We start from the raw sequence: 27219 nt of genomic DNA on the forward strand, positions 1-27219 counted from the left end.
CCAACTTCCCTGGGCCTGGGTCTGCAGGGAACAGCAGCTACTCTAAGAAATAAGAGGCCAGGGCTTCCCTGGTGGCGCAGTGGTTGAGAGTCCCCCTGCCGATGCAGGGGACACAGGTTTGTGCCCCGGTCCGGGAAGATCCCACATGCCACGGAGCGGCTGGGCCCGTGAGCCGTGGCCACTGAACCTGCGCGTCCGGAGCCTGTGCTCCGCAAAGGGAGAGGCCACAACAGTGAGAGGCCCACGTACCGCAAAAAAAAAAAAAAAAAGAAAGAAATAAGAGGCCAGGCTGAGCGGGCAGAGCGCCATCAGGGGCACCAACAGCAGAGCCCTCGATGGCCTGCATTCAGAGGAAATGGTCCACATGGCACGAAACATAACAGCAAGAAAACCCTCACTAACGTGTATTGATCGCTGACTGTACCAGTCCCGTGCTAAGTGCCATCCACACCTTACCTCATGTACGGCCCCAATAATCCCCTGAAGAGCGTGTACAATCATTATGATCTTCTTACAAGTGAGGAAACAAGCAGAAAGAAAAGAATGACCCAGGTCCCACAGCCAGGACCCAAACCCAGGCCATCCAATTCCAGAGCTCACGTTGTTATCCCGCCTGCCTCCCTGAGCCGCGCTGGTTGGAAGAGGGATGACGGCCTGGTCTGCCCTGCCCCTTCCCCCAGCGCACCTCTGCTGAAACCTCTGGTTTTAGGGATCACTGTATGTAAACCACTGATCTGCAAGAAGGGAAAACTGAGGCTCCCAGAGGGAAAAAGACTGGCCTGAGGTCCCATAACAAATCAGAGGTGCAGCCAGAGCTGGGACCATGTAGTTAACACTCTCCCCAGTGCCCTGGGGTGGAGAGGTCTGCCCCCGCCCCGACTCCCTGTAACCCTTTAGCCCAGCTCCTTTCCCTCTCTGGAGCCTCATGTGCTCCTCTGCATCATGGGGACAGGACTGCCTTCACAGCAGGGTGGCATGAGGCTCAAAGGACAGCAGAGGGACCAGTGGTCAGTGGCATCTGGGGAATGAGGAGGGTGATACCTAGGCCCTGGAAGCAGCAGCCCAGCCCCTTGTCATCCCACCCCCTTCCTCAGCCCGGGCCCCACCAAATGGCTCCCTCCAACCCCACGGGCCAGAAGACCTTCCCATAAGGGACTCCAGCCTCCTCCTCCCCAGACTCCAGCCTCAGGAAAGTGAGCATAGGTCCCTTCCACGTTCAAACAGCACTCAGGGGTCCTCTTGTCCCCCAGCCCAAGTCAAGCCCCTCACACGGGACTACGGGCCCTGGCTTAGGCCTCACTCAGACCACCCTTCCCATCATGGTCCCAATACACATTCTACCACGTGCCCTGGACAACAGGGAGCCAGGCCTCTCCTCCCCCAACCCCCGGGCCTTTGTAAAGCCTACTGACTCCAAATCCAGAAATATCTCCCCCATCTTCAGATACTCTTCAGCCAGGAAACCTGCATCCTTCCTTCGTGGGCGCTCCTGTAATTCCCCTGGCGCTCTCCAGCTCCTGGCCCCAGCACTCTCTACCTTCCACCAGGGATGTTTTCCTCAGCAGCTGATCACTTTTTTGGGCTGTAAACACCTTGGGGCCAGGACCAAGTCTACCTCCCTACTTCCCTGACTGCTGGTTCCATTCAACTTTAACTCTTGTTAATTCAGGAGAATGGATAAACTTGTCCATCATGCAGTGGGACCAGACTCAGAAATCAAAAGAAGTGAACTACTGCTACCCACAACCTGGATGAATCTCACAGACATAATGGTGAGAAACGGAAACGAGACACAAAAGAGCACACACTGTATGATTCCACTGATGTGAAAATCTAGAAGAGACAAAACTGATCTATGGTGATAGAACCGAGATAAGTGACTTTCTGGGGTAGGGAGGATTGACTGCAAAGGGCCAGGAGAAAATTTTCTGGTGGATGGAAATATTCTATATCTTGACTGGAATGTGCTTACATGAGTGAATACAAATGGTCAAACATAAGACCAGCACATTTTTTAAAATGTAAATTTTACTGAATGTAAAATATACCTCAACGAAGTAGATTTTTGTTTGATGGGGCAGGTCTACATATACTCAGTGGAAGGATTTCCAAGATATAAGAAAACAAAAAAGCAAGGAGCAAAACAGGGTATAGAGCAGGCTAACTTCTGAGTAAAAAGATAGGCAAGAGACTGCATACAATAGAGAGGGAGGCTTTTCACTGTATACCCTTGTGCAGCTTCTGGATCTTGAAGCATGTAAATGTATTACCTAGTTGAAAAACAAATGCAATGAAATATTTAAAAACATAAGGCAAAGTAAAAAATAAAAATCATGTTTTAAAATAATTTTTTCTCTTACATGCACTATATATATATAGTGTTTTGTGTTTGTCTCCCCCAAACAGAAAATCTTTAAAAATTATTCTGAGCAGGTTAAAAAAAAATGTGGGCCTCCCTGGTGGCGCAAGTGGTTGGGAGTCCGCCTGCCGATGCAGGGGATACGGGTTCGTGCCCCGGTCTGGGAGGATCCCATATGCCGCGGAGCGGCTGGGCCCGTGAGCCATGGCCGCTGAGCCTGCGCGTCCGGAGCCTGCGCGTCCGGAGCCTGTGCTCCGCAACGGGGGAGGCCGCAACAGTGAGAGGCCCGCATACTGCAAAAAAAAAAAAAAAAAAAAATGTAATAGCCTGCATAGTGCTATGGGACTCTATTACATGAGAGATTTAACCTAGGTTAAGGACTCATGGGACTTACCTGGTTGCGCAGTGGTTAAGCATCTGCCTGCCAATGCAGGGGACACGGGTTCAAGCCCTGGTCCAGGAAGATCCCACATGCCGTGGAGCAGCTGAGCCCGTGCGCCACAACTACTGAGCCTGCACTCTGCAGCCCGTGAGCCACAGCTACTGAAGTCCGTGCACCGAGACCCCGTGCTCCACAATGAGAAGCCTGCACACCACAATGAAGAGTAGGCCCCGCTCACCGCAACTAGAGAAATCCCGCGTGCAGCAACGAAGACCCAATGCAGCCAAAAATAAATAAATATATAAAAATTAAAAAAAAAAAGGACTCGTGAGGACTCCCCTGGTGGTCCAGTGGTTAAGAATCAAACTTCCAATTCAGGGGACGCGGGTTCAGTCCCTGGTCGGGGGACTAAGATGCCACAGGCCGTGGGGCAACTAAGCCCAAGTGTTGCAACTACTGAGCCTGCACGCAACAACTAGAGAGAAGCCCGCATGCCACAAAGAAGAGCCCGCATGCCACAAAGAAAGAGCCCACGTGCCGCAACTAAAACCCAATGCAGCCAATAAATAAATAAATAAATAAAGGACTCATGGACTCATGGAAGGCCTCCTGAGGAAGTGATGGGGAAACTGAGACCTGCAAGATGAGAGTTACCCAGGCAAGGGGATGAGGGACGGCATTGTGGGCAGAGAGAATAGCCTGTGCAAAGGTGAGAAGCTTGGTCCAGTAGTAAGCCTGGAGCAGAGAGAGTAAGTGGGTGCTGCTGAGGGAGGAGCCTGGGCAGGTGGCCCACACCTGGAAGGGCCTGGGATGCCACGTTAAGGATTCTGGCTGTTTTCAAAGGACAGACCAGTAAGGCAGTGAGGAGCTCAGGCTCTGGAGACTGACTGCTTAGGTTCAAATCCTGGCTCCACAATTTCCTTGCTGTGTGGCTTTCAGCAAGCTGATTAATTTCTCTATGCCTCCATTCCCTAATCTGTAAAATGGGTATAATATTATTATCTGTCTCTACAGGGTTGTTGTGAGGATTAATGAATTACTTTGAACAGTGCTTGGTTCATAAGAGCTACATGAGCGTGAGCCACCTGTGTGACCCTTTTGGCCCTCCAAGTCTCCCAATCAACAGACAACCTAAAAGAACACAGAGTGTATCAAGCATCCTGACCCCACCCCTTCCCAGACCTCAGACCCTCCTGTGTAGCAATTAGAAGCTTGCTGTGGTGGCTCAGAAGGGTCCAAGTCTGAGGGTGAAATGGTCAGAATTGTAAAAGATTCTTCTGTGAACATTGTCAGGATTTTAAAAATTCCTCAGGCTGCTTGTGGGAAGTGAAGGGGAGGGAGCAAGCTGGAGGCTGTGGAGAGTGTCCAGAACAGATGGGAGGGGACTAGGACCAAGGGAAAGAAATCTTTTTGTTGAAGTGAACTGAAATGTCACCTCCAGATGTGGGGAGACTGGAATTCTGACCCACTGCTGGTGGGTTGGAGAACTGTTGGAGAGAATCAAAGCCAAATTTATAGGTACCCTATGACCCACAAATCCATCCCGGGCACATATCCAAGAGAAGTGAGTGCAATTGGCCACCAAAGGACATATCAAGAATGCTCATAAGGGAATTCCCTGGCAGTCCAGTGGTCAGGACTCTGTGCTTCCACTGCAGGAGGCACGGGTTCGATCCCTGCTTGGGGAACTAAGATCCTGCAAGTCACGCGCAGCACAGCCAAAAAAAAAAAAAGTTCACAGCAGCCTTATTCAGAAGAGCCCCAAACTTGGAGAACCCCCATATCATCATCAGAAGAATGTAGAGAGTGATTATGGGATATCTGTGCAATGAAAGGCTACACAGTAATGGGAAAGACCAAGCTACTGCTTTACCCAACAATGTAGACGAATCCCTCAGACATGCTGTGTAAAAGAAGCCAGACCCTGGACTTCCCTGGTGGTCTAGTGGTTAAGGCTCCATGCTTCCAATGCAGGGGGCGCAGGTTCGATCCCTGGTCAGGGAACCAGAATCCCACATTCCGCATGGTGTGGCCAAAAAAAAAAAAGAAAAAGAAACCAGACCCAAGAGAGTACATGCTGTATGTTTCCATTTACATGAAGTTCAAGAACAGGCAAAACTGATCTATGACTCTAGAAGTCAGAATAGTGGTTACCTATAGATGGGGGATGGTAAGTGGGAGGAGGCACAGAGAGGTTCTGGGCTTTTGGAAATACCCTACACCTTGATCAGGGTGGTAGCTACATGCGTTTACATACATGTAAAAAATCACTGACCTGAACATGTTGGATGAATGCACTTTACTGTAGGTATGTTAAACTTCAATTTCATCAACAACCTAAATATAAGAATCAACATTATAAAACTATTAGAAGAAAACATAGGGGTGAATGTTCATGACCTCAAATTTGGCAATGGATCCTTCAACTGGACCCTGGGAGCATGAGCAACAGAAGGAAAAATAGATGAACTGAACTTCAAAAAAATTATAAAAACTTTTGGCATCAAAGGACTTTATGAAGAATGTGAAAAGACAACCTACAGAATGTTAGAAAACATTTGCAAATCATATATCTGATAAGCGTTTGGTAGCCAGAATATATAAAGAACTCATATAATTCAGCAACAACAAAAAGAAAACAACCTAATTAAAAATGGGCAAAGGACTTAAATACACATTTGTCCAAAAAATATATACAAATGGCCAACAAGCATATGAAAAGATGTTCATTGGTCATTAAGGAACATGATTGGTTATTATGGAAATGCAAATCAAGACACAATGAATAGAGAACAAACGTATGGACACCAAGGGGGGAAAGCGGCAGGGGGGCGGGTGTGTGTGTGATGAACCGGGAGATTGGGATTGACATATGTACACTAATATGTATAAAATGGATAACTAATAAGAACCTGCTGTATAAAAAAATAAATAAAATAAAATTCCAAAAAAAAAAAGAGACACAATCACTTCACACCCTCTAGGATGTATTTTAAAAACAGAAAATAAGGGTTTCCCTGGTGGCGCAGTGGTTGAGAGTCTGCCTGCCGATGCAGGGGACGCGGGTTCGTGCCCCAGTCTGGGAGGATCCCACATGCCGCGGAGCGGCTGGGCCCGTGAGCCATGACTGCTGGGCCTGCACGTCCGGAGCCTGTGCTCCGCAACGGGAGAGGCCACAACAGTGAGAGGCCCGCGTACCGCAAAAAAAAAAAAAAAAAAAAACCCAGAAAATAATAAGTGTTGGCAAGGATGTAGAGAAATTAGAACCCTCAGGCACTGCAGGTAGGAATGTAAAAGGGTACAACCACTGTGTAAAACAGTCTGGCAGTTCCTCACAAGATTACACAGAGAGTTACCATATGACCCAGCAATTCCACTGTTAGGTATATGCCCAAGATAAATGGAAACACATGTTCACACAAAAGCTTGTACACAATGTCCACAGAAGCATTATTCATAATAGCCAAAAAGTAGAAACAACCCAACGTCCATCAACTGATGAATAAATAACTTGTGGTATAGCCATACAATTGAATATTATTCAGCCATAAAAAGGAATGAGGTGTTGCTACTTGCTACAACACTGATCAGCCTGGAAAACATTATGCTAAGTGAAAGAAACAAGACACAAAAGGTCACAAATTGTACAATAAATTTTCCATTTATATGAAGTGTCCATATGAGGCAAATCTGTAGAAACAGAAAGCAGATTAGTGGATACCAGGGGGTGGGAGGACGGGCTAATTGGGAGTCATTACTTAATGGATATGGAGTGTTTTTCTGGGATAATTTAAAAGTTTTGAAACTAGAGAGAAGTGGCGGTTGCACAACATCGTGAATGCACAAACTCCCATTGAAGTGTACACTTTAAAATGGCTAGGAAGGGACTTCCCTGTTGGCGCAGTAATTAAGAATCTGCCTCCCAATGCAGGGACACGGGTTCGATCCGTGGTCCGGGAAGACCCCACATGCTGCGGAGCAACTAAGCCCGTGCACCACAAATACTGAGCCTGCACTCTAGAGCCCGCGTGCCACAACTACTGAAGCCCGTGGGCCTAGAGTCCGTGCTCCGCAACAAGAGAAGCCACCGCAATGAAAAGTATGCATACTGCAACGAAGAATAGCCCCAGCTCGCCATAACTAGGGAAAGCCCATGTGCAGGAAGGAAGACCCAGTGCAGCCAAAAATAAAAATTAATTAATTAATTAATTAAAAGACTTTAAAAAAACATTAATTTAAAATGGCTAATTGTATGTTATATGAATTTCACCTCAATTTTAAAACTAAATAAACTTCAATGTAGAAAGTGAACGGAAACTGGAAAACAAACATCACCTACCATGCCCTGGGAGCATTGACAGAACCTACTGGGCGCAAGGCACACTCATCCACCACCTCCTTTTGCCTCATTGCAGCCCCAGGAGGTGGGGATTGTCAGGGGCTCAGAGAGGCAAAGTGATTGAGCCAGGCTCACACAGCTGCCAAGGGACAATGCCTGGGTCTTTCAGACCTCCCAGCCCCCAGACTCCTGAAACCACTGTGGCCCCCTGGGATTCTCGCCAGGCCTCCCTGGGTGGGAGCTGGTGAGGTCAGGGGCCAGGAACGTTACTGCAGCCACGAGGCGGGCGTTAGTGACTGAGGAGCTTGGAATGTGCTGCCTCTGAAAGGACCTCCTTGTGGCTCCACTGACGGTTAGAGCAGGAAGGGACTTTCAGAGTCATGTAATCACACACACACACACACACACACACACACACGAAACCTGAGCCCCTGCTCAGTCACTGTCCCAGGCTGCTTGGGGAGTGGGGGCAGGGTGGTGTTTCTGGGGCCGGCAGACGAATGCAGTCAAGGCTGACCTGTGTTAGGCCTCGCATGTGCCACAACCTGGCTGCCTGTGTCACTCTGACCTGTCCTGCTTGGACTTAGCCAAGGAATTCAGATATCAGTTAGTGTGTATGCATACACATGAATACCTTAGCATGTGATCAGAGCCCCCAAAACTCCCAGCCCTGGGGCTTTTTATTAACACGTAATTATTTTTGCTATTTGTCAAATTTTTACTATATGCTGTATGAAGCATGTGACATTATTTTATACCTATTCTCTGACAACGCTGAGACGTTATCACTATATAGCTATCATTATGTCTTCATTTTACATATGAGGCTCTGAGAGATTGTATGCCTCATCCAGAGCACACAGCTGGCGAGCAGCCTAACCAGAATTCGAATTCAGAACTCAGGCTTGTCTGATTCCAGCATATCTGTTCTTTTCCACGAATCACACTGCCTCAAAAAGTCTCTCTCTCTCTCTCATGCACACACGTGCACACACACGTGCACACACACACACACCCATATATTTCTCATTCTGGTAAACTGCTGTTGGTTCCTTTTCTTTTTAGAGAGTGCCAAGCATTGAGTAGAATAAGGGCAAGGGATAGGCACCAGGCTGGTAGCCACCTTCTGAGTGCACATGACTTTACAGCCTACAAAGCACTTTCACATTTGTGATGTCATCTGATCCCACAGCAACCCCATGAGGTCAGCGGGAGGCTCAATTATTTCCATTGGGAGTGGGACTCAGAAGGAAGGTGACCCGCCCAGGGTAACAGAGACAGAAAATGGTAGTACTGAGACTGGAAGCCCAGGGCCAAGCTGGCCTCTTGGCTGGCTCTAAGTCCTAAATGTGTCCACTGACCCTGACATCAGTCCCCAAGGAAGGCAGCCCAGGTCCCCACCTTCCTGAAATCTTTCTTCCCTGAGGACAAAACTGGAGCTGATCAAAAGGAGGTACCAGTGGAGGGCCTCCCTGGTGGCACAGTGGTTAAGAATCTGCCTGCCAATGCAAGAGACACAGGTTCGAGCCCTGGCCCAGGAAGATCCCACATGCCGCGGAGCAACTAAGCCCGTGCGCCACAACTACTGAGCCTGAACTCTAGAGCCCGCAAGCCACAACTACTGAGTCCACATGCCACAACTACTGAAGCCTGTGCGCCTAGAGCCCGTGCTCTGCAACAAGAGAAGTCACGACAACGAGAAGCCCGCACACTGCAACGAAGAGTAGCCCCCACTCACCACAACTAGAGAAAGCCCGCGCACAGTAACAAAGACCCAAAACAGCCAAAAATAAATAAATAAATAAATAAAAATTTAAAAAGGAGGTACCAGTGGAAAGCAGGAGAGCCCAGCTCTCTCTCTCTCTGTAGTTGTGTGACACTGGCAGCTCCTTGTTCTCTCCAGGCCTCAGTTTCTTCATCTGTAGAATGGGAAGAGGCAAAGAAGAAGTTTCGGGGTGGTTCTCTCAGCACTGATATTGTGCATGTGTGAAAATATGTCTGCCTGTGAGGGCTTTGAAAACTCTTGTCTGAGCCCGGGCTTGGAGCTCCCACAGCCCTGATTTGGCAACCTGCTTCAGCCACTGGCTTAGTGATCTTAGGCACCTCATTTCAACATCTCTCAGCCTCAGTTTCCCCATCTGTAAAATGGGGATGATAACGACACCTACCTCCCATGGTTGTCGGTCTTCGGTTGTTGACATTTGGTCCTGGCCTCACACTCACACAGACCTTTGACATAATCCCCAAACAAGGGTGGTGACTACGCAGACCTGGAAGAGCAGTTACAGTATTTAAAGAAGATGGCGTTTATCAGAGCACAGGACAACTGTGTCCCACCACAAGCTCTCACTGCTTATAGGGGCTCTGAATTAAAATTTGTTATAGCTCCTGAAATTATCCTGAGAGTAGTGCAATTACATTGCATTGTATTTGTGGGTAGTTCAACGCATTAACATGTCATTGTAAGCATTTAAAATATACACCATTTTGGTAACCCTGGTTTGTCATTTATTCACTTTTTAGTATACCTGAACCCTAAAACAATGCCAGTGAATGGGCCTCACGCCATGACTTGGCTGGTAGTAGCACGATTCCTGGCATGAAATAATGGCAGTAAATGATGATGATGATAATAATTACATCAATCACATTTATAATCCGATTTACAGTTTCCAGACCCCTTTCACATTCTTCATTCCAACTTCCCACGCGTAGCAAGCTCGCTATGTGATTATTTCGTCCCATTTTACGGATGCAAACACTGAAGCCAGACCAAGCAGTGAGAGGCTCTGGAGTCTGGCGGCGGGGGTCTAGGTCTGCGCTTGGGGCCTGGGCGGGGCTGGGTGGGGCGGGGCGCCCGGCTGCTCTCAGGTGTGTCTGTCCGCGGGGGAATCCTTCGCTCCACCTGGGCGCGGCGAGGAAATTGCACCATGTATGGGCAGCTACGTCAGAGGGGGCGGACCCGCCGCTGTCTCTGGGGGCCGCCAAGTCCTCCCCTTTTGCCCAACAAAAGTCGGCTACTGGACCGTAGGAAGCGATGAAAAGTTCAGGGCGGAGTGACAAAAGGCAGTGCGTCTGGAGAGGTGGAGCCCAGAGTTCTCCAGAGCCGCTGCGATACGCCCGCTCTCCGTTCCCACCCGCAGTGGAAGTGGTTCAGCCCGAGGACTTCTCATTCATAAAAAGAAAAGACTCCGCTAGGAGCGAGTGAGTCAGAACCGAAGCCGCCGACGCGGACCCCACAAAGCAGCCAGCCCAGGGCATGTTCCGAGACTACGGGGAACCCGGGCCAAGCTCCGGGACCGGCGGTGCGTACGGCGGCCCGGCGCAGCCCCCGGCGACAGGCCAGCAGGTGAGAGGAACCCGACGCCTGGGATCCCCATGTGGACAGAGCCTGGGATCCCCAGGTGGACAGAGCCTGGGACTGTGCGGGCCGCTCCCGCACACTCGGGGACTGGGACCGGGAACAAGGAGCAGGGAATGGGTCTCGGAGCAGTGGCAGAGGATTCTGCCCATTCTCCGCTGTCTAAGGGCACTTTCTCCCCCACACCCCAGCGGAACGGGCGCGGCGGGCGGAGCAAACATCTGCGAACATCCCCTCTCGCGCTCGTACCCCTTCCCGTCTCTGTCTGCTGTCTATTTGTCCCTCCGTCTCCGTTACCTTCTTTCCTTCTTCCTGTTTACCGCTAATTTCTTTGTCCCATCTGCGTCGGAAGGGGACCCCGTAGTCCGGGATTAGTCCTAGCCCCGACAGGATCAGAGAGGGTCTGATCCATCTCGGACTCACTTTCCGAGGTCCGGAGTCTGAGCCGCGGCCGCCGAGACGTCCCTACGCACGGGATCCACCGCCAGGCTAGCCCCGACAGACTGCGAATCCTCGGCAGTCTGTCTGTGAGCATCCGTGTGCCTGACCGTTTGTTTGTCCCTCCCCACCCCGTCGCCAAGTCCTCATCCCCATCTCGGCGCGGTGGAGCCTGGTGGGCCCCGGGAGACTGGCCTTTGACCCTTTTACGGGTTGGGGCCGGTGGAAACCGCGAGGTGCCGGAAGTGCGCGAGGTCCTGCAGCGGCAACTCCCGCGCCCCCGGTACTCTCGGCACCAAACGGCGCCCGCTGAGGGTTGGGGGGGACCCGGGAGGCTGCAGGTGCCCATTTCCTGTCGAGGGCCCGTGAGCACGTGTCGCTAGGGGAGGGAAGGAGCGGCGTCCGTTCCGCCGAGTCACGGCGGCCGAGTCACGGTGGCTGACTCACCCGGAGCGCCCCTCCCTTCCTGGCCCGGAGCGTCCCGGGCCCGGACAACCTCGGGAGCGGGAGATGCCGCCGGCGGCACCTCGGCCCGGAACTGGGGTCACTGGGTCACTGAGCCCGCAGCGCTGAGCCCGGGACACTGCTGTCCAGACTTGCCTGGGCTTGAACCCAGTTCTCCTCCGGAACACTGAGCCCCCATCTCAACCCATTCCTCACGTTTCTGGCTGAAAGTATCATGACAGGTAATACCTGGAGCGCATACTGTGCAGCCTTGCATTGTGATGGGCAGTTTCCACCTCATTTACTTTTACCTCACAGAATCCAAGACCCCACTGATTTTAAAACCCACCATTATTTTGTGCCACTAATTTTTTTTAAAAGTTGCCAATTCAACTATGATTTCAGAGCTACTGAAGGGAACTCGTTAGCATCAGTGAAATGCTGTAATCCTCACCTATGACAATATTCAAAACAAGGAAACGGAGGCACATTGAAGTTAAATAATTCGCCCTGACAGCCAGTAAATGGCTGAGCTAAGATTAGAACTGGGCTAGCTTGAACCCAGAGCAGTGGCTCTTGCCCACCATGGCCCCTGTGTGTTGGGCACCTGCCAGTTACCAGGCTGTGTCACACACACATTCTCTCACCTGATTCTCACAGCCACCCTCGAAGTTAGGGGCTGTCATTATCCTCTTTATGTAGATGGGACTCAGGCAGGGTGCAAAAGTGGGTAAGAAGAGCCTGGCTGCCTGGGTCCAAACCCCACTTCCCACTTATTGGCTGTGTGTCTAGGGACAACTGTTTTCCTGTCGGAAAATGAAGATACTGTTGTGCAAATTACATGAGTCAGTATTTATAAAGTGGTTGGGACAGCACCTGGAATTCACACTTTATTACTGGAAGCCCCTCAATCCACAGAGACCTTATCCCTGGCCCTCCATGTCTTATCCCTCAGAAGTGCCACCTCATGTCAAGCATCAACACTGTGAGTGGCAGCCAGGAGCTGCAATGGATGGTTCAGCCTCACTTCCTGGGACCCAGCAGCCACCCCAGGCCTCTGGCCTACCCCCAGTACAGTCCCCCGCAGCCCCGGCCAGGAGTCATCCGGGCCCTGGGCCCAACTCCAGCACTGCGTCGCCGGCCCTGTGAACAGGTAAGAAGCAGTGGCGTTTGCACGGGATCTTATGGCCACAGGGGTGCTGAGGTGCAGAGCATAAGCTCTTGCCCATAAGGAGAACGCAGGCTTAGAAGGGGCATGGGGAGAACAGACCCACTGGTGACTACTGGCCAAGACAGAAAGTGATGAGATACCCTGGGGAGACCCAGAGGGCAAAGCAGTCACTTCTGGATCAAGGAAGGCTTCCTGCAAGCCTAGAAGGATGGGTAGGATTTGAATAGAGAGAAAGATGAAAGAAAAGACATTCCAGGAAGAGGGGATGGCAGGGGCAGGAACGAAGGTAGCAGTGAGAACATGTAAGGTGTATGTGTGGACAGTAGAGGGTCTCCAGCTGCTGACAGGCATGGAGAGGGCGGTCTTATGCTGTCTACGTTACTGGGAAGAGAACAGAAAGAGGAGGGTTCCCTTCAGCTACTCTCTAAGGCTGTGTTTCTCTATCTCATTTAATCCTCACGAAAACCCTCTTGGGAATGAACTCTGGTATTCCCCATTTTACAGCCAAGGAAAGGAAGGCACAGAGAGGTAGTCACTTGCCCAAGTTCACACGAGTAGTGAGTAATGAGACAGGTCTGTCCAATTCTAAAGTCAGATCGTAACCACTAATCCACACTGTCTCACCAGGAGGTTAAGAGAAGGCTTGAAGCTTAGAGAGCTGGGAACTCTTACCTCCCAAACCAGGGTTCTTAGCAGCACACTGCTAATAAAGTCCGTGCCAAAATAAATGAATAAGAGCTAGAGGGTCTTTAGGGAGTGGTTCCGCTTTCCTCTCCCTGGGGCATTTTGGTATCTGAGACTATAGTGCGTGAGGTCTGCACGTTAAGGAGCTTGCTCTGAGAGCAGCGTAGAGGATGGGGAGGACGTCAGGATCCTAAGAAAGATGTGCGATCGGCCAGGGGTGACTTCCCCAGAAACAGAATGGCTGGCTTCTGTGACCAACTGGAAGGGGACCATGGTGTAAGCCCCAGAGGCAGGCTCCTGGACTTCCTTCAGCCATGATCCTGGGTACTCCTAGACTGAGGCTGTGAGCTGTGAGTGGGGTCCCTTCGGGGGAGGTGGTCTCCATCAGCTGGCCTCTTTCTCAATGTTAAGTAGAGTGAGTGGATTTTAATTTCTGCTCTGGAACCACAAACAAGTTATTCGTCTTCTCTGGGTTTCAGTTCCTTACACGAAAAGTTGGGTTAAGAATCTGTATAAACAGATGTAGAGAACAAACATATGGACACCAAGGGGGGAAAGTGGCGGGGTGGGGGGCATGTGGGGTGGGATGAGTTGGGAGACTGGGATTGACATATATACACTAACATGTATAAAATACGTAACTAATAAGAACCTGCTGTATAAAAAAATAAATAAAATAAAATTTAAATGATTAAAAGAAAACAGGAATCTGTGTAAAGCTCTTAGCTGGCACATAGTAGATTCCCGATGAACAACTACTTAGCAGCTCTCATTAGCCCCTCTTGGTGCTTACAGCCCCTGGGGAAGAGGTGACTTGGTTATCAAGAGACTGAAAAGAATGAGGGTCTTGGCCTGGTCCCAGAGGCTCAGGGGAGGAAAGGCCACTTATAGCTGCGGAATGAAAGAAAGCTTCCAGGAACGGCCGGGGTCGGGTGGGGGATCTTAGCTGAGTCCTGGGAGAGGAGGAGGGTTAAGGTTTGTAGAAGGACGGGAAGGGCATTCCGAGAGGAATCATAGGAGGCAAAAGCTGGGTGCGAGGAGGAAATATGACTCATCCAAGCTTACTAAAGCGGGGAACCGGTCGGGGTGCGGAGGTCCCAAAACGCAGGCTGAGGGCGCCCCTGCGCTGCCATGCCCTCGGCCAGGCTCCTACCACTGGGCCAGCAACACAGAGTCCACCTCACTGCTCTCTCTACCCTCCCCAGATCAGCCCCGAGGAGGAGGAACGCCGTCGAGTGAGGCGCGAGAGGAACAAGCTAGCAGCGGCCAAGTGCAGGAACCGGAGGAAAGAACTGACCGACTTTCTGCAGGCGGTGAGCACCGGCGAGTGCGCAGGGTGCCCAGGTCCCGGCCCACCCAACCTCAGAAGGCCCCCAGTTCCCAAGAGCCCGCGGGGCCGCAGGGGGCGCCGGTATATGAAGTCCCCCCGCCCCGGCTCCCTGTCGGAGGCGCACTCCGACGAGGAAAATGTGATTAAAAATTAATTGCAGCGCGTCTCACTCTGAACAGAGAAGAGCTGAAGCTGGGACCGACAATGTCCTTCGAAGATGCCCCCCGAGCCTGATGGGAATCGTGCCCATTTTCTCCCATCGACTCATGGGAGTTGTAGTCCAGACTTGCTGGAGACTCCCCACTCCCCCCCGCCCCCTCGCCACCACCACCCACTTTCCGCGCCCCAACCTCCCAATCACTACCACAGCGGGAGGCTCCGCGGTATTCAGCCCTCATCCTCTTGACTCCTCTCCTGATCGTCCACAGGAGACCGACAAACTGGAGGACGAGAAATCCGGGCTGCAGCGAGAGATTGAGGAGCTGCAGAAACAGAAGGAGCGCCTGGAGCTGGTGCTGGAAGCCCACCGCCCCATCTGCAAAATCCCGGAAGGGGCCAAGGAGAGCGAAACCAGCGGCACAGGCGGTACCAGTGGCACCAGCAGCCCACCAGCCCCCTCCCGCTCTGTGCCTTGTATCTCCCTTTCCCCAGGGCCTGTGCTTGAACCCGAAGCATTGCACACTCCCACGCTCATGACCACACCCTCCCTGACTCCTTTCACCCCCAGTCTGGTCTTCACCTACCCCAGCACACCGGAGCCCTGTGCCTCAGCCCACCGCAGGAGTAGCAGCAGCAGTGGGGACCCCTCTTCTGACCCCCTTGGCTCCCCAACCCTCCTGGCCTTATGAGGCACTCCAGCCCCCACTCCCTGCGGGTGCCACCCTCACCAATATTTCCCTGCCCACTGGTCCAGCTGGCCTGGACCATATCTCATGTCCAACCCCAGCAGATTCTTCTCCATCCATCCAGATGAGACTGGGCATATTTTGCTTCCCGGTAGTGCCAGCTTGGGGCTACCAAAGCTGCCCACTGTTTCTCTAGAGCTGGCCTCTCTAGCACAATTTGCACTAAGTCAGAGACAAAGTGGTTCCTGTTTGTTGGAGAAAATTCCGGGCAGCTCCCAAGGGACTTTGTAGATTCTCAGAGGTCCTCTGGAGCCCTAAACCCCTGCAGATCACCCCTCTAGTCATCATCACCCTCTTCCTGTGATTCACCCAATCCTACTCGACAGGAGGTGATGCTCTACACGCCGAGAACACTAACTCACCCAGCCCCACTGCCAGCAGCACCAGGTTATTGAACCAGGACACTCTGCCAGCCCCTCCTAAATGGAACAGCTCAGGAGGGTGCCAGAGGTTTCTGTGATGAGCTGACCTGCAGCCCCCAGCTCTGAGAAGACTTTAGCTCCAAGCCTCCACAGCGTGGGCAGCTGCTATTTATTTTCCTAAAGAGAGTATTTTTATACAAACCTGCCAAAATGGAATAAAAGGCTTGCAGCTCTAGCCTGCTCTCATTGGACCCAGAGGCTAAAGGGAGATTTGGAGCCAGAAGCCCTAGGCTCCCATTTCAGCTCCACCAATTCACTACATGACCTTGGACAAATTCTTTGATATTTCTGGACCTTGATTTTCTTATCTGACAAGTGAGGCTATGTCTGTTCGGCCTCATCCCCAGGACTGAGAGGAGGAACAGAAGTGCTGTGAGGTGCCAAGCCAAGAGGATTACCATCCTCCTCCTCGTGGGGGCCCACAGTGCTCCCACAGGAGGGCACTGTTATGCCCCTTCCAGCCTCCCGGGAGGCGGCTGAGTGGGTTTCAGGCCCCCAACACCTGCTTCCTGCCCCATTGTCTTGGACAGGAAGGAGCCGGGAAGGGAGCTGGAGCCACTTCAGGGGCTGGATTACGGCCGGTCCTGGGGCCTGACGGGGGAAGCCAGTGGCTTACCACGGTCCCACATCCCGCCCCAGGATGGAAGTAATGGGGGAGTCAGCCACCTTAGTTCTGCAGTCCCTCCAGATGGGAATGGTACCCAGTCTCAACGTCCCCGCCCTCGTCCCAACGCCGGCGAGTCCCAAACAGACGCTGCCCCAGCCATGGGCTCTGCTTCCGCCTCAGTTTATTAGCCTCCACCCAGCCCCCAGCAAGTCCCTCCGCTCCAGCCTCCAGTCCCCCTCCTGCCCCGCCAGCGAGCGCCAGGGGCCCTCCTCAGTGTTAGGGTTTCTAAGTCCATGCCAGCGGCCCCTCGTACGCAGCGGGGGCGGCGTCCGGGTGCCGAGGTCCACCGCAGTCTCCGCGCGGGAGAAGCAATCCGGGCGGGCGTCAGCGCGAAGCTGTGCCCTCAATCATCTGGGGAGCAGGCCAGGGGCAACTGATCGGGGCTGCCCACGCTGCCGGTACTGGAGCTTCCATCGCCCAGGTCACGGGGACCGCAGGGGGGCAAGGCCAGCTCGGGTGTCGGCCCAGCGCCAGAGCCCCCCGAGCCGCCGGTACCGCCGCGGGGGCCCCACTCCTCGCCCAGCGCCAGGCAGAGCTCCTTAAGGGCCAGGTTCTCCCGCAGCAGCTCCTCCTGGCGGCCTTCCAGCTCGGCCAGCTTCTGCCAACAACCGCCTAGATCCTCGCGCACGGCTCGTGATGCTTGGGTCCCGAAGAGCTGCCACTGGCGAGCGGCTCGCCGCCCGCGCTGGCGCTCCGAGTCTAGGAAGCAGCAGAGGTCGCGCAGCTCGCGGTTCTCGGCCTGTAGACGCCGGTTGAGCTGCTTGAGCTCGCGGATCTCGCCCAGGTGACCCTGTAGCTGCCGATTCACCTCCTGCATGAGGCGGCCGCGCTGCACCAGAGCCGCCAGGCGCGCCGCCTCCTCCCGCCGCAGGCGCCGCACCAGCTCCTCCTTGCCCAGAGCCGCCATCTCTTCATCCGTCAGCTCCTCCAGGCCGCCCGTCTCGGCCTCCATGGCTGCTCAAGCCTCTGGAGCATCGCCTGCCCGCCGCCGCGGCCCAGGAGCCCCACGACGAGCTCCTCGCCGCCGGGGCTCAGGCACCCGCTCCGCGGACAGGCTGTGGTCGACCTAGCTTAGGCTGCAGCAGCCGCGCGGGGGTGGGCACGCGGCGGGGCGCGCGCCGGGGCGGGGCCGCATGACGTCAAGGAAGAACAGCCAATCCAAGCCAGCTCCCTCGGAAGGGGGCGGGGCCTAGGAGCCGGGAGCAAGACCCTTCCCCGCCCACTCTGGACCGAGGAGTCCCCGACCCTCGCGGACACTCGGTACCCGCGTCACCGACCTCCGCGGCAGTCAACCGCAAACTAGGAGCTTCGTACCTTCCAATTCCAAACCTCCTCAAGCTCGAGCTCCCTCTGAGAACCAAGATTCGGGGGTCGGCCCCCTACTTTCCTGCCCACCCCCGGACGAAATCCAGACGGATCGCCTTTCCTTCCTTCCTAGCTTTGCTCGAACTCAAGAGTCTCGGCTCACCGAGCATCGCTCCCAGTCCACGGAAACATAAGTCCAAACGTCCTGGCTCACCATCAGCCTATTCTCCCTCTCACGGACTGTGTCCTGCCCAGTGGGAGGGGCATACAAGGGATTCTTTTGTTCAATAAACTATTATTGTATGTAAGGCTTATGCAGAAACAAACTTGATCAATATCCTTATACTGTCCTTAAAGAGATCGTAATCTGGCAGAGGAGACAAGCTGCGTTAAACAAAAAGCAAATGGAAGAAGAGCACATTTTGAGGGACCGCCCCCTACCTGCAAAAGGTTGCCCAAAAGAGGTGATATCCGAGGGGCCCTGAAAGATGCATAGGACTTTGGCAAGTAATGAGAGAGCTATTTCAAGGAGAGGAAATAGCATGATGAAAATCGCTGGGGTCTGAAAGAGCCTCGCTGCTTGAGAAACAGTGAGAGTAGCTTGTTTTTTGGGTTTTTTGTTTATTTGTTTTGGAAAGGCAGGTGCTTAGAGAAAGTGGTAAGAGAGGAAGAGAGGTAACAAAGGTAGTCAGAAGCCAGATTTTTAAGAGTTTTCAATACCAGGCTGGAGCATTTACACAGGCCAGTAAGAATTTAAGCAGGAGAGTAACATTTTTAAATATGCATTTTTTAAAAAGGTTGTTTGGACGGCTCTGTGTGGGATGGACCACAGGGAGGGGATGTTGGCAGAGAGATTACTAAGAACACTGTGTCAATGGGCAAGGAGAGCTATGCAGAAGGAGTGGGCTGGGACAGTGCCAGTGGGGGTGGAGAGGACAGAACAGATACTAGAAATATTCAGGAGGCAAATCGGCAGAACTGAATGTAGGGAGAGAGGAGTCTGGGAGAAAGCCCAGGTTTCTGGTATGAAAACTGCGTGGATGGTGGGGCTGTGACCGAGATAGGAACGCAGGAAAGAAACAGATTCGGGAGACCGACAGGTCTGTCTGGCTTTTGAAGGTCTTGTGGGGGACAGAGTGGAGTCACACATAGGTGGCCGTCTGGATGTGGACTTCCAGACAGAGCTCTAAGCTGCAGAATAAGAGAGGTCATTAGTGTGGGGGGGGCGGGGGTGGTTAAAACCATGGGAACAGGTGCCCCATGTTCAGGAGAGGGGCTCGTCTGCAGGATGGACTGAGGGGCTCCCACCCAGCAAGGGCCCTTGAGGACGAGCCAGACACCTTTTTTTCAGAGAAAAGACTTAGGATAGAGCCCAGTGTAGCCCCTAAATTTAGGATACAGGTCAAAGTAGGGAGGCCCCGAAAAGGGCAGAGAAAAACCAGGAGGATGTGAGGGTAGAAGTTGCCGGGATAGGGCAAACTGGCCGAAGAAGACCTTGACTCTGGACGCCCTCCCGCTAACCTGGCCAGGGTGAGGGTGGGGTGGGGTGGGGACTGAGAGCCTCAGATACCCCCTCCCGCTGGGAGGAGGGAGGGGCTACTCCACTGCCTCCGCCTCCGCCTCTTTCCTCGCCGCTCCTGCCCCGACTCGCTCTGTCCCGGAAGTGGTCCTTTTCTGGCTCCGGGTGCCGGGAGCCGAATGTCTGTGCTCCCGGAAGTGGCCTGGCGGCGGCGCGCCGGACCCGGGCAGTGCTTGCTCTTGCTGGGGCGCTGCGGTAGCCCCCGGGTCCGGGCGTCGCCATGACCAGCGAGCTGGACATCTTCGTGGGGAACACGACCCTCATCGACGAGGACGTGTATCGCCTCTGGCTGGACGGTTATTCGGGTCTGTGGGGGACCGTCTGTGGGTGCCGGTTTGGCGGAGCTGTTGTTTTGGATGGGAGAGCGGGCAGAGCCAGGAGTAGGCATCCTATAGGGCAGTGCGCAGAGACCTGGGAGTACCGAATACCTAGGGGTCGGGGCTGGAATCCCTGAAGGGCCTCTGGGGTCGGCGGGGCGGGGCCTGATGCTAGCGCTCACTTCCCAGTGAGCGACGCGGTGGCCCTGAGGGTGCGCTCGGGAATCCTGGAGCAGACCGGCGCCACAGCAGCGGTGCTGCAGAGCGACACCATGGACCACTACCGTACTTTCCAAATGCTCGAGCGCCTGCTACACGCCCCGCCCAAGCTGCTGCACCAGCTCATCTTTCAGATCCCGCCCTCTCGACAGGCGCTGCTCATCGAGAGGTGCTCACCTGGCGGGATGGTGGGGACGCCAACCAGTCTGGCCATATACCCATTTTGCAGGCTGAAAATGAGGCCCAGGGAGGGATGGGGCTTATCTAGGCCGGGAGAAAGTTGTGAGCAGAAGGGGCCAAACCCAGGTCCTGCCAGTTTTCCTTTCCCCTCCTTTATGGAAAGTCAGCAGTGTCCCCTGACTCCTCACAGGTACTATGCCTTTGACGAGGCCTTTGTGCGGGAGGTGCTGGGCAAGAAGCTGTCCAAGGGCACCAAGAAAGACCTGGATGACATCAGCACCAAAACAGGCATCACCCTCAAGAGCTGCCGGAGACAGGTGGACACCACACTCATCTGCAGCCCGCGCCTTCACACCATCCCTTTGGTCACTGCCCCACCTCCAGGCTCCTCCAGCACCTCGGTGGCAGTGGCTTCATATCCACTCTGCTCTCTTTTTGTCCCTTCCAAGCCATCCCCTACTCTTCAGCCAGAGTGACCTCTCAGAAGCCCAGATCTGACCTTAGCTTTCCTGGGGCTTAGCCAGGAGGGTCAGTTTCAGCACAAATTAGTGAAGAACTAGAGAGCATGATGCTAGAATGGGGGTGAATTTATTGATAAGAGCGAGTAAACATGTATCCAAGGCAAGATGGCAGAAGCTGGTGAACACTTGTTGAGTTGATAACAGATATTAATAATTAATAGTTTGTTGAAGGAATAACAAATGCTCCATCAGTGTCTGTTGACTGGATAGGTGGGTAGGTGATAGAGGGACGTTCACTAAACAGCTTATTGGGTGAGCAACCTCTGACCAGTCCTCCCTCCTCCTCTAACTGCCCCGCAGTTTGACAACTTTAAGCGAGTCTTCAAGGTGGTGGAGGAAATGCGGGGCTCCCTGGTCGATAACATCCAGCAACACTTCCTCCTGTCTGACCGGCTGGCCAGGTGAGTGGCCAGGTGAGGGGCCAGGTGAGGAGCCAGCTGCCTCCCCCTCCTGCACACTCCTTCCTTGCCCCCTGAGGCTGGTCCATATTCCCCACCCCAACCCGCTTGACCTCCTGGCTGGGCTGGGGGGGATGGTTATCCCACTCCTGCTCTGTACTTTGGATCAGACTGGCCTGCGTTTGAATCCCAGCCTGGCCATTCACCAACTGGGCTGTTGTGAGGTGCCACATGGAAAGCCCATGATGGCACAGCCCCTGGGGCTTAGTATGTACTCAGTGAATGGTAGCTGTTACCCTGTGGTCTCCCATTGTGTCCCTTAGGAGACCTGGGCTGAAACCTTCTCTTTGCCCAGATGAGGAGGCCCAGAGAAAAGTGACTTGAAACACATCACACAGTGAGTTAGGGTAGAGAGAGGCCAGAACTTGGATGCCCAGCCAGTGTTACAGGTGGGAGCTGCTTGCTAAGAAGGAATTTCAAGCCCTGATGGGCCCACTCTCCCCTCCCTGCAGGGACTATGCAGCCATTGTCTTCTTTGCCAACAATCGCTTTGAGACAGGGAAGAAAAAACTGCAGTATCTGAGCTTTGGGGACTTTGCCTTCTGTGCTGAGCTCATGATCCAGAACTGGACCCTCGGAGCCGTCGGTGAGGCCCCCACTGACCCAGGTGCCTGGACACCTCCTCACCTTCTCAGGGCCTGGCTTCCCACCAGCGGTTTCTCCTGCAGGCCCCCGTTCCCAGCATCCTTTCTTCTTCAGGGCCCCTCCCCAGCCACTTCTGCTCCCAGTTCAGTGTTCCCACCCACACGTCTGCAGACAAAGGGCCCACAGCTTCCCTATGGCTTGGGGCCAGTCACTCCACGTCCCTCACACTCCACTTGCTCTTTTGTCTCAAGGGGCGCAATGAGGTGGTGGGGGAGGAAGGCTCGGGATGTCCCAGAGGGGTTTTTATCTCCCACCCCAACTCCCTTCATGGACCTCACTCAGACCCCCAGGCGGATGACATGGACATGGACTTAGACAAGGAGTTTCTCCAGGACTTGAAGGAGCTCAAGGTGCTTGTGGCTGACAAGGACCTTCTGGACCTGCACAAGAGGTGACCCTGGGGGTCTATGGGGCGGGGCCTGAAGTGGGGGCCCAGGCGACTCTGGGCTTGACCCTGTCTCCCTGCAGCCTGGTGTGCACTGCCCTCCGGGGAAAGCTCGGGGTCTTCTCTGAGATGGAAGCCAACTTCAAGGTCTGTGGTCCAATCCAGCCTCTATCCCATTGGCATCGTCAGCCTCCAGAGCACTGTCCCCTCCGGGCAGCTCTGCTCATACCTGAGATTGACCGGCAGGTGGCGCTGCTGCTCCCTCTGCCTGCCTGTGAAGGGGGAGCCAGCTCTTAAACAATGGGGAGTTACTTGATTGAGGGAGGTGGATAGATTTGGGCTCAGCCCCCAGCCTCTTGGGCAGAAGGCAGAACTCCCAGGCTCCCTGCCCCACAGAACCTGTCCCGGGGGCTGGTGAATGTGGCCGCCAAGCTGACCCACACTAAGGATGTCAGAGACCTGTTTGTGGACCTTGTGGAGAAGGTGAGCTGTCCTGCCCGCTGCCCTCTGATCCCCATCCTGGGCTGTCCCTGGGCTGTACCAGTGCTAGATGTTACCTTGGACCCACAGTTCGTGGAACCCTGCCGCTCCGACCACTGGCCGTTGAATGATGTGCGACTCTTCCTGAATCAGTATTCTGCATCGGTCCACTCCCTGGATGGCTTCCGGTGAGACACCCCAGGCCTCCTCACCCTGCCGGCCTCCTCCTGGGGCCTAGCCCTCCTGCAGACTCAGAGTTCCCTGTTCTGTCGCCCTGGAGGTAGAAGTCTCTGTTGACTAGAGTCTCAGCTCCACCTCTTGGAAGCTGTGACCCTGACTTTGGACAGGTTCCTTAACCTCTCCTTTCCTCAGTCCCCTCGTACATAAGCTGTGGGTGATATTAATAGGACCATGGGAATATTGTGAGGATTAAACGAGTGAAGGTGTAGTGAGCATGTAGAGCAGTGTCATGACGTGATGGGGATACAGTAAATGTCAGCCAACACCGTTACTGTTATCATTGCAGGCACCAGGCCCTCTGGGACCGCTACATGGGCACCCTCCGTGGCTGCCTCCTGCGTCTCTGTCATGACTGAGGCCCCCTTCCCCTGCCCTGCCCACATTGACAATAAAGTTGCCATGACTTTGGAGGAGGCTGTGAGTGGGTACAATTATGGGTCCGCGTGTGGGAGTGTGTGCAGGTTGCACGCGTGTGTCTCTGAGTGTCACAGTGTCTAAAGATGTACGTGTCCGTTGGCCCCGCAGGGACTAGGACATGTCAGAGAATGGTATCTATGTACTCCCCATCCATTTCTCCACCCCAGCTGAGTCCACTCGGAAGACAGGGGTCTTGTCTAGGTTTATTCAATCCACAGAAACACTGGGAGAATAGGCAAAAACCTTGGGGTGGGGTGGGCAGGGAGGTAGCTGGCACAGCAGGAGAGAGCTGAGGGGCAGCCAGGTGGGCTCAGGGAGGGCAGGAGACTTGGTGCTTCTTAATGGGTTTGTCCACTCTGGCAGTGAACGGGTACTTGGTGATGCCGCAGGCATTACTCCCTCGGTGCAGCCGGAAATAGCCCTAGGAAGTTAGGGGACATCAGGGCCAGACAGTGGGGAGAGGTCTGTCCTCCCGCCCCCAGTAGATCACACTCACCTCCTCACCCCAGTTGGCCCCCCAGGAGTTCTTCAGGATCCAGTATGGGATGGAGTGGCGAGGATGAGGATGAGACTGGGATGAGATCGCCTCTGCCTGCCTCCCCTCCACCGACTTGCTTTTACCAAAACCCACCAGCAGGACAGAATGATCCACATACTGGGGGTCACAGGTGGTACGTGTGGCCTTGATCACACCCTTCTGGTATTGCTGCAGGGGCAGAGGGGCTGAGTCGGGGGCCACCTCCCCTATATACCCCTACCCCCAGTTCCCTACCTTATCCCACCTGCAGTAGCTTCATGTTGATGGTCACAGTGATGGGGCCTTGGGTGGCCACGTACCTGGCGATGCCTGGGGGTGAGAGGTGCCGTCAGGCCCTGCCTGTCCTGTGCCCCCTGCTCTCGGATCATGGGTGTCTCTGTCTCTTTCTCTTTCCCACGCCCAACCCCCTGCCCCCAAATCCCTCCATCTCTGTCTGTAGCCCCGTCTGTCCGAGTCGGTCTGTCCCTGTCATTCTCCCCCACTGGGCCCGCCCATGTGTCTCCATCCTGCCCGTACTCTGCTCGCAGGGCTGCAGCATGATGAAATCCTGGATCCAGGCCACCTTCTTGTGCTTCTTAGCCAGGCATCTGTGGGGTTTGCCGTTCCCCTTGAATGGGTAGTCCTTATCACTGGCCAGGCCACCTGGACATGAGCAAGGCCCCGGAGGAGACTCGGCTCAGCTCTGGAACATCCCACCCCCACCCCCCGACACACACACACACACACACACGCACACACACACACACACACACACACACACTCACTCACTCTCTCTCTCTCTCCCTCCCTCCCTCCCTCCCTCCCTCCCTCCCCCTCCCTCCCTCCCTCCCTCCCTCCCCCTCCCTCCCTCCCTCCCTCCCTCTCTCTCTCTCTCTCTCTCTCTCTCTCTCTCTCCCTGCCCCGAGAGACAGGCACTCACTGTTGTTGAGGACAGTTATGAACGCATCCCAGACGAAGCCGCCCTTGCAGCCATTCCCACAGCGGTCACAGTCAAGCAGCTCTAGTGCAGGCAGGGACAGTGTGGGTGCCCGGGCCTCAGGCATCCCCGCCTCAGTCACACACGTCCCCTCCCCCAGCCATACCTTGCACGGAGACTTCCAGAGACTGATGGTATTTGATGGCCCACAGGGCCTCCATGTTGCCCGCTGCTGCCATGGCCCAGCAACAGTTGCAGTTTTGCTAGTGGTAGAAGGATGGGGGTGGGGTAGGGAATGCAAGCCTTGCCCCCCCCTCCCCCTCCCGCCACCAGGGCTGGATTGGGCCAGGCCGCATGGGGGCAGATACCTGATTCCTGATGGATGAGATGATGCCAGCCTTCTTCCGCCAGTCACAGGTCAGGGGCACTGACTGCCTCCACTCTTCAGACCCTACCTTTCGGCTCACACTGGGGGCCTCTCCAGCCACCCTCTGATGCCCATAAAGCTGGCCAAACTCCTCCTCTGGGAGACAGATGGGGCCCCCAAGTTTCGCAGTTTTTACCCCCTCTCCCCCACAGTCTGCCTCTCACTTCAGCCATCCACATCCTCAGCCATCTGAGTCCCCCTAATACCCTAGGAGACAGAAAGGCAAGGGTACTGAGGCCTAGAGAGAGGCCAGGTTCCTTGCTGGGGTGCACTCCCCTGCACCTGCTGCCTCCCCCTGAGCTGGGCTGCGACCCAGGCCTCCGGAGTTCCTGCCCCTGATCTCTGATTTGGGCCAAGCACCCAGGCCTCTGGTCCTCAGAGTCCCTCTGGGAAACAAAAGCCAAAAACCTGCCCTGCCCATCTGCTGGTATCCCTGGAGAAGGTTCTGCTTCCCCACCTACCACCTAGGGGCCAGGAGGGGGTCCCGGTACCTGTGAGGTCACTAAATGGAGTCACCCCAAACTCAGCTGTGCCCAAGTCCTCCTCTTGCAGCTGCTGAGCCTTGGCCAGGTTTCGGGCAAAGATGTCCAGGCGGCGAGCATGCTCTAGACCAAAAGGAGGTTGTCCTAGGCTGGCTCCCAAGCCCCCAGGGGTAGGAAGTGGTCACTGGCTTGGCTTCCCATCCACACTAGCCCAGGTGAGCACTGGCTCGTTTCCTGTGGTCCTTGCAGGCCCTGCTACAGACACCTGGGCCAGGGAAGTGGCTCCCCAGCGCCCCTAGGGTTGGGTTTTCCTAGGAAGCCAGAAGAGGGGTATCTCCGCCCACCTGGGGGAGAAGCCAAGTAAAGGGTCGGAAAGCAGAGTGACTCAAGGGAAAAGTGGATGGTTGGAGACCGGCTTCCTGCCAGGTCATCGCTGTACTTCACATCTCTGACCGCAAGTCTGTGGCTGGAACGAGGCGGGGGAGGGTGGCGTACAGGTCCATGGCACAGGAAGTCTGTGCTGAAAGGTGCTCACAGACCGTCCCCCTATGGGAGATGAGATCCAGAGGGCAGGGGCAGGGCTGGCAACTCCTGGGGGTGGAGAGGGAGTCCTCAGCTTGGGGACAAAATGGGTATCCTTGGGTGTTTGCTGAATGAACTCATGACTAGATGGCGGCCTCCTGCCTGCTGCCTGCAGTCACAGGAAAGTGGCTCTGGAGGAGAAGGATCCTCTTGGACCAGTCAGACCCCCAACAGCTGCTGCCTCCCTCCAGGTTCGTAGCCAAGGATGATCCTGTCCCCACTTGTGCATTTGGGAAACCAGGGAGTACACCCCCAGCCCTGTCACTGTCCTGCTGAGTGGCTTTGGCCAAGCACATTCCCCACCCTGTGCCTTGATGTCCTTGTCTATTAAATGGGAGAAAGGGGGTTGGACCAGAGACATTTGCGCCCCGTGATACCTGCCGGGTGTGAGTAACTCCGGTTGTATAGGATCTGGAACAACGTGAAGACCTCTTTCAGCTCCAGAGGCTGGGGACCTGGGGTCTGGAAAAACAACCAAGGGCAGTGGGGAGGGGGAGAGGTGAGGAGTCCACCTCAGCTCCCAGATGTGCCAGGACTGGGTTAGGGGAGCAGCTGGTTCACCGCTCTTCTCCCTGTGTGGGCCTGGACATGTCAATCACCTCTCCAGCCTCAGTTTCTCCCTCTGAGAAATAAGAACAAAGCACTGTTTCTGAGGGGGTGAGCCCCAGGCATGGGGAGCAGGTTGGGGACACTTACCTGGCCCCTGAGGGAGCTCTTGATGCCTTGGACCAGGCCTGCCACCAACAGGGCCAGGAGATAGGAGAGATGGACAGTTAGTGACATGGTGCCGCAGACCAGAGTGTCAGGGGCAGGAAGCTATGCAGACCAAGGTGGAGGGGCTGAGAGGGTGGAGCTGGAGAAACCACAAAGGGGAAACCAGCCTGCAAGGGGGAGGAGGACCCCCAAGCACAAGAGGCCTTCAGGCTTTTGTCCCTACATGGCCCCCTGCCTTCCTGTACCCCGCTCCGCCCCTTTATTCAACAGAGGTTCTCTGCCCACCCTGTTCTGGGCAATTCTAGGGATGTG

General features: G+C 54.5%; 4 protein-coding genes and 1 long non-coding RNA gene across 7 annotated transcripts; 2 read left to right on the top strand and 3 right to left on the bottom strand.

Annotated features, from left to right (window-relative positions):
- Positions 1 to 8914: 8914 nt before the first annotated feature.
- Positions 8915 to 11257, bottom strand: LOC132493540 (uncharacterized). The gene is made up of 3 exons (XR_009533004.1): positions 10739 to 11257; positions 9249 to 9350; positions 8915 to 8999 (listed from the first exon to the last, which is right to left on the bottom strand). It is a non-coding gene; the product is annotated as an uncharacterized LOC132493540 (long non-coding RNA).
- Positions 10132 to 16010, top strand: FOSL1 (FOS like 1, AP-1 transcription factor subunit). Of its 2 annotated transcripts, none has more exons than XM_060104206.1 (4): positions 10132 to 10429; positions 12279 to 12476; positions 14384 to 14491; positions 14937 to 16010. In XM_060104206.1, the coding sequence occupies exons 1-4, from the start codon at positions 10340 to 10342 to the stop codon at positions 15354 to 15356; spliced, it is 816 nt and encodes a 271-aa protein (XP_059960189.1). In that variant the 5' UTR covers positions 10132 to 10339; the 3' UTR covers positions 15357 to 16010. The 2 variants fall into 2 exon arrangements, with proteins under 2 accessions (XP_059960189.1, XP_059960190.1); XM_060104207.1 differs by lacking the exon at positions 10132 to 10429 and adding an exon at positions 10437 to 11565.
- Positions 16011 to 16612: 602 nt separating this feature from the next.
- CCDC85B (coiled-coil domain containing 85B) lies at positions 16613 to 17616 on the bottom strand. Its single transcript, XM_060104208.1, has one exon. The coding sequence runs from the start codon at positions 17452 to 17454 to the stop codon at positions 16846 to 16848; it is 609 nt and encodes a 202-aa protein (XP_059960191.1). The 5' UTR covers positions 17455 to 17616; the 3' UTR covers positions 16613 to 16845.
- Positions 17617 to 19486: 1870 nt separating this feature from the next.
- On the top strand, positions 19487 to 23239 carry FIBP (FGF1 intracellular binding protein). 2 transcript variants are annotated; one of them, XM_060103309.1, is made up of 10 exons: positions 19487 to 19691; positions 19893 to 20091; positions 20293 to 20419; positions 20924 to 21024; positions 21534 to 21688; positions 22009 to 22117; positions 22195 to 22258; positions 22508 to 22594; positions 22682 to 22779; positions 23118 to 23239. In XM_060103309.1, exons 1-10 carry the CDS (start codon positions 19607 to 19609, stop codon positions 23185 to 23187), a joined length of 1095 nt encoding a protein of 364 aa, XP_059959292.1. In that variant the 5' UTR covers positions 19487 to 19606; the 3' UTR covers positions 23188 to 23239. The 2 variants fall into 2 exon arrangements, with proteins under 2 accessions (XP_059959292.1, XP_059959293.1); XM_060103310.1 differs by having other exon boundaries at positions 19488 to 19691; positions 21534 to 21667.
- A 318-nt stretch (positions 23240 to 23557) lies between these two features.
- On the bottom strand, positions 23558 to 26976 carry CTSW (cathepsin W). Its single transcript, XM_060103311.1, has 10 exons — positions 26890 to 26976; positions 26571 to 26655; positions 25621 to 25734; positions 25071 to 25225; positions 24869 to 24965; positions 24706 to 24786; positions 24303 to 24428; positions 24031 to 24095; positions 23745 to 23954; positions 23558 to 23669 (listed from the first exon to the last, which is right to left on the bottom strand). The coding sequence occupies exons 1-10, from the start codon at positions 26974 to 26976 to the stop codon at positions 23559 to 23561; spliced, it is 1131 nt and encodes a 376-aa protein (XP_059959294.1). The 3' UTR covers position 23558.
- Between the last annotated feature and the right edge of the window lie 243 nt (positions 26977 to 27219).

This window comes from Mesoplodon densirostris, chromosome 7 (genome assembly GCF_025265405.1).
Source record: "Mesoplodon densirostris isolate mMesDen1 chromosome 7, mMesDen1 primary haplotype, whole genome shotgun sequence".
In the NCBI taxonomy this organism is placed as follows: Eukaryota; Metazoa; Chordata; class Mammalia; order Artiodactyla; family Ziphiidae; genus Mesoplodon; species Mesoplodon densirostris.